Raw genomic sequence first — 14,580 nt, forward strand, 5'->3', positions numbered from 1 at the left:
TGCTGCCATCACTGCTGGTTGAATTCTTCATAAGCAGAATGTTAATTCTGTTCTGCAGTCATGAAAATATGTGCACTTACTTACCCATCCGTTTCTTCTTCAAATGTAATGGTGACCACAAACATGAAAACACTTCTGCTTTAACAAAATAGCCAGTGTCTTTTTCTCCTTGCTTTCTTTCTGAGGTCACATTCAGAATGCAGAATGCAACCCTTAAAAAATCTAATCAAGGTTTTCTTGAACATTAAGCATTATGAAGACCTCCATATGGGCAGTAATAGTTTCAGCTATTGTAATAGCCAGGACAGAAGAGTAATATTTTGAATTGTGTTTGCCAGCTCTGACAAAAAGTGTCCCTTTTACTCAGGGCTGGAAGATATTCCAAAATTCCTATGGGACAACTTCAAATTTGGACCAGTTGCTTGAGGCAGTGCTGCCTGGAGGATTCTGGGAGTTGTAGGGCATTATTTCTTTCTACACATACATGGGATTGTTTACCTAGTCATACAGAAAATTCCCCCTTTTTTCCCCATTACTAAAACAATTGCGTAGTCCAGTGCAGGATGGACTTGCATGGTTTTCCAAATACAGAAATCAGCTTTGTATACTTAGAGAGGTGTTTGCGCATCCACTCATCCATTTTTTTCTCAGCTTTCGGTGAATAATGTGTTTTCTGTAATCTAGGGATGTAACCCTCTTGCAGAGACTGGACGGAGCAAACTGCAGAATCAGAGGGCAGCTCTGAACCAACAGATTCTGAAAGCAGTGAGGATGAGGGCTGGCGCTGAGAACCTTCTACGGTAAGTTCTGACAATTTCCCTTTTCTCCTGTTTGAGGTTGCAAAATGCAGCCTTTGTTCCTTTTAGCACGAGTGATTGCCAGTTCCCAGCCAGCTGCCTGGTTACTCCCAATATCTTACCGAAGAAATGGTAGTTGGAATTTTTGCACACAGATTTATGTAATGCTCCTTTGTGAACATGTCTCCTAGGAAATTGTGTGCTCTAAAAACCCTTTTCCATATTTATCTTTATAGGCTTTCAATCACAATAAACCAATTAAAATTATTTATATGTTTCCGTGTCCCGATAAATTGCACTCGGGTGGTTTACAACAAACTGAAGAACAGCAATAATAAAAGAATCTATCTAGAATAGTTATAGAATCAGCCTTTCAAGAAAATGCAATAACAGTAATTTCATAATTACTTTTTTTGTGCCATAACAGTTCACTCAGTAAAAGTGTTTTGGGAAAAGCGATCAGCTAAAATGATTGTTGCTATTATTTTTCACACTGTTTATTTCATGAAAATAATGGATGAAACTTATACGTTAAGGAAGATAATAGAAGGAAAATGCCCTTGCTTCTCTTCTACAATGCAGACGTCTGTTCCTCCTGAAAGTAGTTCAAGGGGTTTGGGCTCCTCCTGTTTGGGAAAGCACCCCAAGGGGAGTTGGGGAAGCTTTTGTTTTATGAACACCCGTATTTCAATTTTATCTCATCTGGAAGAGGGCAGAGGGACAGGGAACCTTCCTTCTGCAGTGCTCCTTGGATTAAACTGGGGAGCCAGACTATGGCCCCGGGTAGCATCCAATGGGTTGTAGGATAGTTCATATTCCCAGTTCTGGGTCAGCGACTGCCCTGCAACCTTGAAGCTTGGCACTGGACTCATCAGGGAGAGGGCCTTCCTGCCACTTCATATCCGGCATGGAAAGAGCTGTAGTAACTACTCTGCAAAGTTGGGAAAGTGACTCAGAGAGGGGGGAAAGGGATATTCCAGAGGGAGGCCAGGAGCCTGGGAGGGTCAAGACATTAGCAATCCTGAGCTCTTGCCAGCCCCTTCCCTTCCCCTCTGAAACACATTTGCAAGATGGCACAAAAAGCCTTCCTAGCTGAAATTAAGGCGATGGGAGGTACAGATCACCTTTACCGCTCCTCCTGCTCTTTACAGGAGGACCAGAAGCCTCTGAGTTCCCCTGAACCGAGCAGCAGCATCAAGGGTACAACCATAAAAGCGTGCCCTTAAGGAACCTGCTTATTATTTCAGGAATAATTTGCCCCTCCATATGTTGGTGGAATAATACTTCCAAAAAAAAGATCAACAACAATGCGTAGGGAATGACAAGCACATACTGAATGCCTTGTGTAGAAAACTCCCTCGATGTTACCATCGCAATTAGAATCCACTGTTAGCCCTGGTCCTGCCTAATTCTCTCTTAAAGCCATTCAAATTGGGAGCTATTCCCACAGGTCAGGGTGGACAGAAGTTGTAAACTGGCACGATCTGGAACCCTGTGCGTTCTGCCTCCATGCGTGACTTTCCCTTTCTCAACTCAGGTATTATATAAAAGTCTGGACCCTCACATTATCTGAAAGCCATCTCACATTCCTTTGTTGGCGATAGGCCAAGTCAGTCGTTCTGAAACAAGAGTTTCCATATCAGTTCTTAAGGGGTAGGGGCAGGTTTAAACCATCTCAAAAATGTGGAGAATGCCAGTAAGGGAGCTTTACAGGACCACTATACAAGAAAGGGCTGCTCTCAAAGCACACGAAAAAACGCACATCCTTTTTTTTTGGCAGGGTGACGACCAACAACAAAGCGCGAGAACAGGTGCTTCTTGAACTCAGTTATGTAAACTCAAATCTGCAGATTCTTAAGGAAGAGCTGGAAGGACTCAATATCTCGGTCGAGGTCTACCAGAATACTGAGTGAGTGGGGAAACCATTTTTGTTCCACAACCTGCAGAAGAAAAACTGCGGCTGTTTGGCTGCGGGAGGAGCACAGGGTACAAGGCGTATAGGTGACTGCTGAAAGTGCTCAGTCTGATCTGGCCGTTGACCAAGGATTAGGTGGGGTATTTACCTTCCTCCTTGGGAAGGGTATTAATTAATTCTGATCCTTAATCCTCAGAAATGCTTTCGAGGAGATTGTTTGAGTGGGGAGTGTCAGAGAGGACCGAGGCCAAATTCTTCCATTCTATTCATTTGCTTAAAGTCAACAGACAAAGTGGAGAGTGGATTTGCACCAGAACATTTAATGCCAGGCCCCAGGCAATTGTAAATACCAATTTTCCTAGTGTAATTTGTCCCCTTAGTTTAAGAGTTACCTTCCCTCATCCTTTTTTTTTTTTTGGTAATTTAGAACCTATCTTAAACTTTGCTTTTGACAAAGGTAGCTACAGTGAAATTGCCAAACATTATAACCAATGGCAACTTGTGGAGCAGGTGCAGTGGGAACGTCTGAACGCTCTGAGAATGAAGAACTCTGGTCTGTTGTGGGCCTCATCCAGCCCAGTGCAGGTCCCCAGCTGGCTTCCAAATCTTGGCTTCCCTCCGCAGGAGCTCCCCTCCCCAAACCTCATCCACTGCCGTGAAAACTACTGGGGGCTTGAGGAGGCTTCCGGGAGAAGGACCCCAAAGGGTGGATGGGGTGAAGGAAAATCTTGTTACTTTCCCCGATGTGGGATTCCCGGCCAACTGAGAGGGGGAAGGTGAGCTGCATGCTCCACCCCCTGCGGAGTGTACTTTACCGTTGCTTCTGATTCCAAGACCAAAGCAGGCTGCACACTCGGCAGGTGCTTTCGAGAGGAAGTGCAGAAGAGGTCAGATGAAGCTGACTGTTCAGCTAATGTGCCAGCAAGAAAAGTGGAGGGTCATTTACTCTCCCACCACTTCACAGTTGTTCCCCGCCTTTGCTCTAAGAGCTGAGGAGGCCCCTTCCTGTTACTGGAGCTTTTGACTTGCTGCTGAAGGCTCAGCAGAGCTGCCTGAAGAATGGGGAGCAGTGCCCTGCATGAGCTCATGGCGGCATTAGCCTCTGCGCCTGCTTGGATGCTGCCAGCCATTCTCCAAGCAAGCTTCCTGCATTCTCACACCCACAGAAAGAAATCTGGCAAAAGCAGCTGCTTCACTTTGGAACCTGGGAAAATGCCTGCAGGAGTTCAAAGCAAGAGCGCCGATAGGTCCGCAACAGCTGGAGACAGCTGTGAAAGAACATAGATGGGTCCATCATTGCCTCCCCCACAGATGGACACAACCCAAGCAGTACTGTTCGGGCATGGCTTCTTAAGCCAACGCAATCATTTGGAAGAAGAAATATAGCAAGAAAATTGGTGGTTGGAAACACGGTGCTGGAGGAGAGCTTTGTCAATACCCTGGACTGACGAAGAGACAAACAGGTGGGCCCTGGATTAAATCAAGCCAACTCTTAGCCTGGAGGGGGAAATGGTGAACGTGACGCTGTCATACCTGAGGCACATTGCCAGGAGGGAGGACTCACTGGAAAAGGCAATAACCCAGAGGCAGAGGAAGACCAAATATGAGATGGATCAATGCCATGGAAGAAGCTGCAGCCTTGAGTTGAGGAAAGCTGAGCAGAGCTGTCAAGTGTCTTGGAGGACGTTGGTTCAGACGGTTGCCCAGTGTTGGAGATGACTTGACAGCACGTGGCAACTGCACAGCTGTGTCCATGTGGAGCATGCTTGGTTCTGGCCACATTGCCGCGTAGATTCAAGGGACATTTTGCAAAGTGTTGTGAGAGCTGCCAGTCAGAAAAGAGAAGCATATTATTCTCTCTCTCTCCCTCCTCCGTGAGGTTGGCATTTCAGAGATTGAATTCCACTCTGCATTCATCTTTGAGCTGGCAGGAGCACTGGTGCCCATGGAAATTGGTGCGCAACTTAATAAAGTTGGATCATGGGGAATGCTTTAAATCAACAAGCAAAGGGTTCATTTTAATGTCTTGGCTAAGGCCAGGGATTTGCTTTGGCCTTTGCTTCATCTGTGCGTGCTTTTTGCTCCAAAATTGGCATGCTTTGAAATAACAAGGCTGGGTTTTGTACCTGCTTGTGAACAGGGCAGGTTGCAAGCTTGCTTCTGCCAGTGCTGGGCGTGTGCAACTGTGTCTGAATTGAGAGAAGGAGGGCCGAGCCTTGAACTACTTCGGGGTATATTGGATTTTCCCGTGAAAGCCCTGAGTCTCCCCTGAGAGAAAGGCCTGTTCTCTTTGGATAAATCAGGCTGACAGTGTGCAGGAACTGTAGTGCATTTCCCTGTTTAAGGGCCAAGAGGCGAATGATGGCTTTGAAGAGGTGTTTCCCATGTTGGTTCCAAAGAGGGTCACTGGCTATGGGGGCTTTCAGAAAGAGACCCTCCTGGGAGTTGAGCTGGATGCTTGCTCTGTTTGATCCACTGCATCTCCTGGAAAAGTATCAGCCTCTCTGGGCTCCTGGTTGTTTGCCTTCGCTCTACCGCACCCTTCTCTCATGGATCATGGCCTCTTCCCGGGGGTCCCTGCACCGTGCCCAAAGGGACACTCGCTCGCTCACCATTCGCCTGTGCAGCAGGGAAGCAGGAGGCCAGCAGACTTACCTCCTCATCTCTCAACTCGCTGCCTCCGAGCTGTGAAGTGGGCAGAAGCAGCAGGGCCAGGGGTCGGCGCAGGCGGGAGGAACTGTGGTGGCCAGGCAAGGTGGGCAGAAGCAGCAGAGGTGAACAGGCGGTGGGAGAAGTGAGGCACCCTGAATGGAGGAGCAGGTGAATGGAGGAAGCAAGAGAAGGAAAAATCGGGAGAGAGGGAGTGAGAAGACGGTGGTCATTCCCCCATGACAAGTCTCTGTCCTTTCCTGTCCCTGTAAAATGTGCCGACCTTGGCTTAGTCTGCACATGAGACATTGGATTGTTTTGCTTCACCCTGCAGGTTGCCAAGGGGGGAATATCACACATTTGAATGCTTCCCTATATAACGGGGGCAAGAGATGCTTTTTCAGCCCAAGGAGCACATCAAGGGGGTGCGTGAGGCCAAAACAAAAAAAAGTAGGCAGCATCTAACCCCCCCCCCAACACTTTGGCAGATCATGCAGCAGTCAAAGCGATAGATGAATCTTCAGAAGTAAGCAAGACTAAATTACTCGTTACGAAAGCATGGGCAGGAGAGTATGTATGTATGTATGTATGTATGTATGTATTTAGCGAGCTTCTATGCCACCCCATTCGCCGAAGCCTCGGGGCGGCTCACAACAATAAATATATCAGCCGTATATCAGCCAAAAACAATATAATAACAATATAATTGGAGACGTTCTGGCCAAAGATATAAAATCAATAAATAATATTAACAATTAAAATGACGTTTAAATAAAAAGGTCTTGGCCTGGCGCCAAGTAGGGCTCCACCCCTTGTAAGTTCCAGGGAGCATCTCGAGTCCCTCTCCATGACTGCTTGAAAGTAATTTGTAGTAGTCACCCACAACGTTAAAGCCTCTGCACGTCTACTCAGAAGTACGCAAAACTGAGTTTCTTCTCAATAACAAAAAGCGTGCTTATAAGAGAACTGTACTGACGCTTCTCAGTCTGATTACCGCTCCAGGGCTGCATGGCACACGGGTGATTTCAGGCTGCTGCAAGCAGCTTAGAGATGGCCCCACTGAAAGCAGAAATCCATGTGGAAAGGACCCACACACTCTAGGGATTAATGGAGCGGTAAGGTGTGCTCCAGGAGTTCAGAAAAGTCAGTGAGCGCAGGAACACACGGAGAAAGCATCCCAGCAGTCTTAAGAGAAAGGTGAAGAGGGGGTGGGGGGACAGAGGTCAAAGGTAAAGGCAGGTGGTTTGTAAAGTGGGAGCCCCATGAACCAGTGGTTTTCTTTGGCTGCTCTGTCAGAAATGTCCTTAGAAGGAGAAAGCAAATGGTGGTTTGGGGTAGAATTCTGCTTTTTCCCTTCTATGCTAGTTGCTCATATGCTAGCTGTGAAAGGGTTTTTGAAAAATCAGTGGGTAAGCATTCAAAAGTAAATCCCTGGCCTTATAGTGCCCCCTCTTCTGTGAGGTCTCTCTCTGGGCCACCAAGTACTTTGTGAAAGCAGCTGGCAGGTTCTGTCCCTTGCTCTGCCATTGGCTGTTTTTGGACCTCACACCGAAGCACGCTCTCGTTTGAGAGGAACTATGCCAGCTTCAGTCGTGGTTTTATATCCTGTTTTCTCTCACCTCCTCCTCTGGCAAAGCCTTGGAGTAGTCCAGAAGGTTCTGCTTCCGTTTACATATATTAACGAAACTATAAGTTAGTATTTTGTCTGAACACCAAATCATGGTTAATCTTAACAAGCCAGCTCCATAAACTGTGGTTTGCAGTTGACTTGTTTCCACTAACCATAGTTAACCAAGTGCCACAGGAAGAGGGAAGTGGAATCTAGAGGAAAGCTAGTTTATTCTCTTAAACAGAAACAGCCTGCTCTCTCTTTCATACGAACTGTTGCATTTTCCCTCCATTCTGACAGTCCTAAGACCTGTTTTTTCCCTTTACCTTTCTGGACTGTCATCAGGACAGACCTTTGTTGACCTTTCCATCTCTCCAAACAATGTTTTTGCCTCACCTTTCAAAACCTTGGCTCAGTTCACTCTCTGAAAAAACACCTAAACTTGCAGAAATCCCAGTGACAAAGTCAGACAGATTTCCAATAAGATTCTGTTGATTCCTTTCTATTGCATAATTCCATTGCCTAGTAGCACAGCAGCTTTTAAGTATTGTACAGCCACTCAAAGCTTGACCTTTATAGGTGATCAAGAATGCCTTCCCAGATTTAACTCCTTGGATGGCCTTGGGCTGGTCAGTTTTGTCTTCCATCTTTGCTTTCCCTTTTTTGAAACATAAACCATAACAATGCCCTGAACTGGTTTGATGCTAGCGTGAGGGAAACAGTTGCAAGCCAATAAACTCTTCAACAAAGGAAAAGAAAATGTTTGTTGTGAGCTACGGTTCTTCCCTTCGTACATTCAAAGCCATTTTGTTTCTTGCAAAACGTTCTGTATTGACCAAAGCATTTTTAGAAGCACAAACATGCAGAATGAATATCTGGGCATGCACAGAGCAGTTCATTCACCGCAGAACTTCTCCAAAATGGAATGTGGCCCATGGTCTGAACAAGGTTCAACACGTCTGTTCCAGAGGGGTGTGAAGTCCCGGTAACCAAGCCCCTCAGGAGAGGGTCAAAACAAGAACATGTGAATGAAAATATTGATGGCATTTAGAAGTATATTAGCAATACATTTTTCGTACAGATGTGTTGGAGCAGAAGAAAATAAACTAGTGGTCTAATGCTATTTCTTCTTTTAACACAGGGGAGCTTTTAGTATTCCGTTGATACCACTTGGTTTGAAAGAGACCAAAGATGTTGATTTTACTGTCTTTCTGAAGGTAGGTGTTCAAAGCAATAATTTAAAAAAAGAAAAAACATACAAACTTCAAAACATTGAAAAACAGTATATCATGCAGATGTTGGAATGATACATAGATTCAAAGTCTTTTCTATGCATTTGTGTAGTCCTAGAAAGATTATTCAGTGGTGTGATTTACAAACTGTAGAAGCTGATTTAGGATCACAATTAAACTTTGTATTATCATGGATTTCACAGTGTTACATTGTTGCTTAAAAAAGAATAAATCATGTGGTGACCATCCCTCCATCTTTGGAAGTGAGTCCCAGTTTCAGTGTGTGCTCTGTGAAGTCCTTTTAGCTTCTTGGGATGAGCTCATTGAGTTCTAGCATTTTAAGAGTGGGAGAAAAATGTCCCCTCTTGCACACCACACAACATCTTGTGCACCTCCATCACATAATGTGCTGCTCACGTCCCCTCTAAGCTGAAGACTCCCAGGCTTGGCAACATTTCCTCACAGAGGAGCTGCTCCAGCCCCATGATCATAATTGTGAGAGAGGAGCATTGGCTCGTGTCCCTGGTTTCATCTGTAATGTGTTTGTAGCTATGGTAGTCCCAGATCATAACCGAGCTCACATAATAGTGAGACGAGTAGCCAGTAAGGGAAGAACTCTCTCTCTAGAGAGCCCCATCTGTGCAAATGCCCTTGCCAGAGAGATCTACATGGCATCTTTCTTGTCTACATTTTAAATCAGGTTAAGACGTTCCTCTTCCAGCAGGCAGTTCAGTTGCAATCCTGTGCATTTTTAAATGTTGCTGACTGACGAATGGTGGGAATTATAGCACATTTTTCTACCTAAATAAATTTCAGAGGTAACTAATCAAGTGAGATCCATTCAGTTCTGATTGATGTTTTAAATGAGGACATAGGAAGTTGTCTTCTACTGAGTTAGGCCACTGGTCCATCTAACCCAGTATTGGCAACACTGGCTGGCAGCAGCTCTCCAGGCTTCGGGTAGGCATTTTTCCAGCCTTACCTGGAGACGCCAGGCATTGAGCCTGGACTTTTTGCATGTAAAGCTGTGACCTTGTGTGGCTCCGGTGAAGAAATCCAGGGTTTGGCCTGCACTATTTGAAGCAGCTTCTGCATGCCTTGTTATTGATTTTAGGACTTTATTCTGGAACACTATAGTGAAGATGCTTCTGAATATGAGAACGAAATTGCTGATCTTATGGATTTACGACAAGTAAGTTGGGCCTGTTTCGAAAATACTGCATTAAACTTTTCAATCATGCAAGATAGAAAACATTTCAAAAACTGTTTGGAATAGGCCCAGAGCTTGGTGTTTGGGTGGTCTCCACTCAGCCAGAAGCTCACAGGGTAACGTATGGGCCAGTTTCATCATATCTCATGAGGTGGTTTATGGGGAAACCTCTCATTCATGTTGAGTCCTTAGAACAATGTCCACAAATAAACACCAACATGTAAATACTGGTCTTGTGCCAGTAGAGATGGCCTTATGCTCGAAACAAACTCCATACAGAACATGAAAGCTGATGTTTCATACTGCAAGCTCAGTTCATGCACTTGACTTATAGATTGTAATTGTAAAAAGGCATGGACAGTTTCTCTCCACAATATATATAAGGTAGTGCCTGATTTAATTTTATTTCACGTTACTTTTAATCTGCCTTTTAAGGGTGGAACTCTCTCAAGGTGACATGTAAGATGCAATACAAAATTTAACAAATAAATAAAACTAGACATCAATAGAAACAGTGCTTATAAATGAAATCTGTGCCCAAAATTAGGAGAAAGTCAGTGAAAACAGGTGAGGGACCAGAGTTTTCTGATGACCTGTGAAAAAGAAGCCTGCTGAATCCCCAGTGGAAGCTAATTTGAAAAGTGTGGAACCATTACAGAAAAGGCCTTTTCCCTTGCACTCATTAGCCCAATTGCTCGCACTGGCAGGTTAATCCTCTGTTGATGTCCTTAGAGTGTGGGAAAGTTGATAAAGGTAAGGACTTAGGAATGTAGAAATGATAAACTTTATGCATGTATAGTATTCAGTGGATGCTTATATCATGACTAATGTATGTTTTATATATTCAAAGGCGTGTCGTACCCCCAGCAGAAATGAATCTGGGGTTGAGATGTTGCTATCCTATTTCATTCAGCTTGGGTTTATAGAGAACCGATTTTTTTCACCTAGCAGACACCTGGGAATTTTATTTACCTGGTAAGTTTGTTCTTAAAAAAAAAAATAAAGGGAACATTGATAATTTAGCAGTCAGCCGTTCTCATGCAGTAGAAGCAAAGCCTCATGTGATAGTTTTGAAATCTGATGCAACAGATTGCAACCTGACATAGGGCCAGAAAAGCTCTTAGGGGTCCAGTCGAGCATTGCACAGAAAGGGTGTGCTGCATTTAGGAGAGCAAGAAAAAATGTACTTTACACTTCACAAAGCTCAATAATTAACGTGTGTTTTTTTGTACCCTCAGTATTTGTGTACTTCTTTGTGGGAGCACATGAGTCTGTAAAATGGGTCAGTACAAGTGTAATGCTGATCAAACTCTTAGTATCCGAGAGGCTGGGAATAAGCCTTGAGATTTTACACCCTTTTCCTCAGTCCCCTTTCATTTTTTCTTTCCCTGGATGCAAACTCCATCCTTAATTATGTGAAGAACATCAGGTCAACACAGGTTATAATTCTGGTTGCGGCTCACTGGAGTTTCTTGTCAACCAGAATTTGAAACCAGATCCAGAACATGGTGGTTGGTCAGGTTAAAATGGAGGTAATGACTTGGTCCATACATAATGATCACGCATGGGTTAAGGAAGGGTCGGTCAAGACAACCATGTACAAAAGTAATGATATTTTCTGTTACTAATCAGTGCTAAAAGCTAAATTTGCTGCACATGATGACTGGCAGCTGGTCCCAACTAGAGGCAGGCTCACTATCGTTAGTGCGCACCTGCAACAAAGAGGCCTTTTTATATAAAATTACTCGCTGGTGTTGCCTGTCTCTCCCACAGTTAGACAATGGACAAGAGGGACTGCTTTTTTGTTCTCTACAGTCAAGAACCAGCTGTGGGTGGCTTATGAAAAGTGGAAGTGGCGTGGGTACTAAAAACAGAAGGCCTGCTTGTTTGTCCCTGCAGCCCATGGGTTGCCTGACATGTGAACTGTTATTACATAGATAGAGGGCAGATGTGTTCAAAAGGCAAATTCTCACCTGAGAGGATGCAGATGGGGACTACAGGGGAGGGAGAATGCACTGGTTCACTGGATTAAACAGGATCGTTTCTGATGTAACACCAAACCATGGTTTGCAACATGAAACCATGGTTTGGACTCATTGCTTTGGTTGGGGTTTCAAACTGACATATGTTGTTGCTTTACTATGGAGACAATAGTTTGGGATGGCATCCTGGAATTACTTGGGAAGGAAGAAAAGACACAAAATATGACTTGGGAGTCTAACCTGTGATTGGTAGAGAAACTATAGTTTGCTGTCACATGAAAACCAGCCCATAATGAAAAAGTACTATATGCTTTCTGTATTTCCATGTCTTCTGTTAATTAACCTTTATTTTTGCTTTTTTTTCCTGATACAGGTATGACTCCTTCACAGGTGTCCCTGTCTGCCAGAAGAACTTGTTGCTTGAAAAAGCCAGCATTTTATTTAATATTGGTGCACTTTACACACAGATTGGTACAAGGTGCAATCGACAGACAGATGCTGGCCTTCAAAAGGCAGTTGAAGCTTTACAGAATGCTGCAGGTAGGAAAGTGCCGTGTGATGTTGCCTGGGAAAGTTGCTTAATCCAAATGCTTCTGCTTTGCTTGATGCTTTCTGTTCTCCAAAGCCTCATATATTTTACATGGGCTGCCGCTTTTTAGAAAAATGCCACTCTCTCAGGAGAGGCAGGATCAAAGCTGAAAGGGAAGTTGAGATCTGGAGCAGAGGTTTTTAAAAAGAATTAAAACATTTCTTTTGAAATTTAGTGTTAACTCCCCACCCGCAAATCTCAGGTTGCACCTGAATAGGGCCTTTAGTCAAGACAAAGTGAATATCGTGGTTAACGATTAATGAGCTGCAGTCTAAAGGCCTAGGTGACTTTGGTCCATTATTAACTGTTTTTCTGAGCTCGTAATGTTGGCCTTCTTTTCTTTTGCTCTATTGTAACTCCACGCATACTGCCTCCAGTGCCATATATAATTTATTGTATGTTACTTTCCAGAGCTGACCACATTTTTAACCATCTCCATGCTAAATGCAGTGCCATTGACTTCAGTTGATTATAAACCTGTCCTTTCCTTTACTAAAATACCCGATTCCCAGGAGGAACTAGATTCTAGTAAGGAGCTCAAATTCAGGGATCTGTGTGTATTCTGCATTCCTCTGTATGTGCAGAGTATCCTGAAAATTTCAGCTTCTGCCTTATGTAACCAAGGGTCTAACCCTGATGAAGATACCCTTTCAAATGTGTCAAGGATAGCTGTTAAAATCTCAGAAACCAGAAATGGAAAACAGGCTGGATTTCTTCAGTTCCTATATAGTTCCTTAGCATTTTGTAAATAAATCATACAAACTAAGCAGATTTTTTTTCACATCATTCCCTTGATTGCCAGTGTTTAGGTTGTGACTGCTGTTGCTTATGTGTGCTGTAGGAGTGTGGTAACTGAGACCTGCCAAAGTACAAAACTATTTAGAAAAATAAAGCCCAGGGCAGGGGGAATCCACCAAAAATGGCAGCTGCCACTGGGGAAAGCTAAAGGAATAAAGAGACTGGAATCCTGGATAGGAGTACTGCACGCTGTAAAACTTCACTGCAGATCCCACTTTATTTATTTCATTTATACGACTGCATCCAGTAGTCCCAAGCACTTGTACGTTTCTTGTGCAAAAACTTGCACAGGCCACAGAATATAGAGCTGGTGCAGAATTCCGACATTAAAAAATGTAAAGGGACACATCATTGGCTGTGATTATTCTGCAGTGCGCACTGATCCTGAAGGCCGAAAGATGTGCTTCAGCCTGCCATGCTTGCAGAGTGCTCTTTGTTGCACCTTGCGCAACTGGAAAGCACCACTCAGAGTTTTCATTCATGTTATCCACCTGGTTCTTTGCAGACAGATCGAAGATTGTTGCTATGGCTTTTCCCCATAAACATAATCCTGTGCATATAGAGAGCGAGACAAGCAGCATGAGTGAAGTGCATACTCAACTGAGATGTGCTTTATTGGGACTTTTGAGAGATAAGAATGGCGATCTGTGAAATGAAGTTTGGCAGAGTTTTATCTAACGTTCACAGCTTTTTTCTTAGCTACGGAGGATAACCTTTGCCCAATACTTTTTTTGTACAAAAAAAAAAAAAAAGGTGCCAAAACTCACGTCCTGGGGTCACACTTTTACACAATGGTCACCGCCGGCAGTAAGCACTCAGCGCGCAACCAGACAACTGATCCCAAGCCGAGCAGCGTCCCAAGCTGAGCAGCGCCCTCACAATCGGCGCCGACGATCAGTGCCGACACACAAGCAGCCTGCAGGCACTATGTTAATGATTTTTGCCACCGATCTCAAAAAAAGGTGCCGGAACGCTGTTCCGGTATGTTCTATGACAAAAAAAGCCCTGCCTTGCCTAGAAATGTGGTTATGGTTATTTTTTAATTTTCAGATGTAAGAAGTGGTTCGAAAGCCGGTGTAGTTAGGCTGTTGGACTGGGACTAGCAAGATCTGGGTTCAAGTTCCCTCTTGGCCATGAGACGAGCTGGGTGGCTTTGGGCCAGGCATTGGGCTGCTCACGGGACACACCCCACGGCCAGGCTGTGGCAGGTGCAGGGTACCTGCGGCAGCCATTTTGAAGGTGCAGCCCCCAGGCTGTGAGCACGTCTCCCCCTTTCCCTCTCTAGCCGGTCTGACCAGAAGGCTGCTCCCGGAGCAATTTTCATATAGCGGTGGAAGTAATTTTGAAAGCAGCAAATGTTGTCTCCACTTAACAGTGTAGAGAAGTGATAAAGCTTTCAGTAGGATTGGGCAATTAAGCCTTGCTGGTAAAACTTGACCAACCAGTTTTGAGTGCAATGCATTTTTTCAAGCTTAGACTTCAGCACCCGCAAGTGTCATAGAATATTTATGCTACCGTAAATATTTGTACTTAATTTTTCAGAGAGCTAGTTACATTTGGAGCTGAATTTTGCCCAGATGTTCCATGGTGCTTGCTCTTCTGGTGCGGTGCTGGCCAAGGGTTTCCTGAGCCAGTAAGCACAGCTGCTCCGGGACTTCTTTCTCTCCTCAAACCCCCAAATGTCTCCTTCTCTGTTGCTTCCTTCTCAGCCCCCCCCCGCCCCCGGCTGATCTTAAGTCGCTTGTTTTTCAAAGTCAAGAGATCCGGACAGCTGTATCATATCTGAACAATATCAGAAA

General features: G+C 44.4%; 1 protein-coding gene across 1 annotated transcript in view; it reads left to right on the top strand.

Moving 5' to 3' along the window:
- The first annotated feature begins 690 nt into the window (after window positions 1–690).
- Window positions 691–14,580, top strand: part of RHPN2 (rhophilin Rho GTPase binding protein 2) — a 28,483-nt gene continuing 14,593 nt past the window's right edge. Inside the window, exons 1-6 of the mRNA XM_044428010.1 lie at window positions 691–800; window positions 2,578–2,706; window positions 8,112–8,187; window positions 9,317–9,394; window positions 10,263–10,387; window positions 11,768–11,934. Of these exons, the coding sequence (XP_044283945.1) occupies window positions 772–800; window positions 2,578–2,706; window positions 8,112–8,187; window positions 9,317–9,394; window positions 10,263–10,387; window positions 11,768–11,934 (604 nt within the window). The 5' untranslated portion in view covers window positions 691–771. The remainder of the gene's footprint in view (window positions 801–2,577; window positions 2,707–8,111; window positions 8,188–9,316; window positions 9,395–10,262; window positions 10,388–11,767; window positions 11,935–14,580) is intronic.

The sequence above is a fragment of the Varanus komodoensis genome, unplaced genomic scaffold, assembly GCF_004798865.1.
Source record: "Varanus komodoensis strain SLA01 unplaced genomic scaffold, ASM479886v1 scaffold19, whole genome shotgun sequence".
In the NCBI taxonomy this organism is placed as follows: domain Eukaryota; kingdom Metazoa; phylum Chordata; class Lepidosauria; order Squamata; family Varanidae; genus Varanus; species Varanus komodoensis.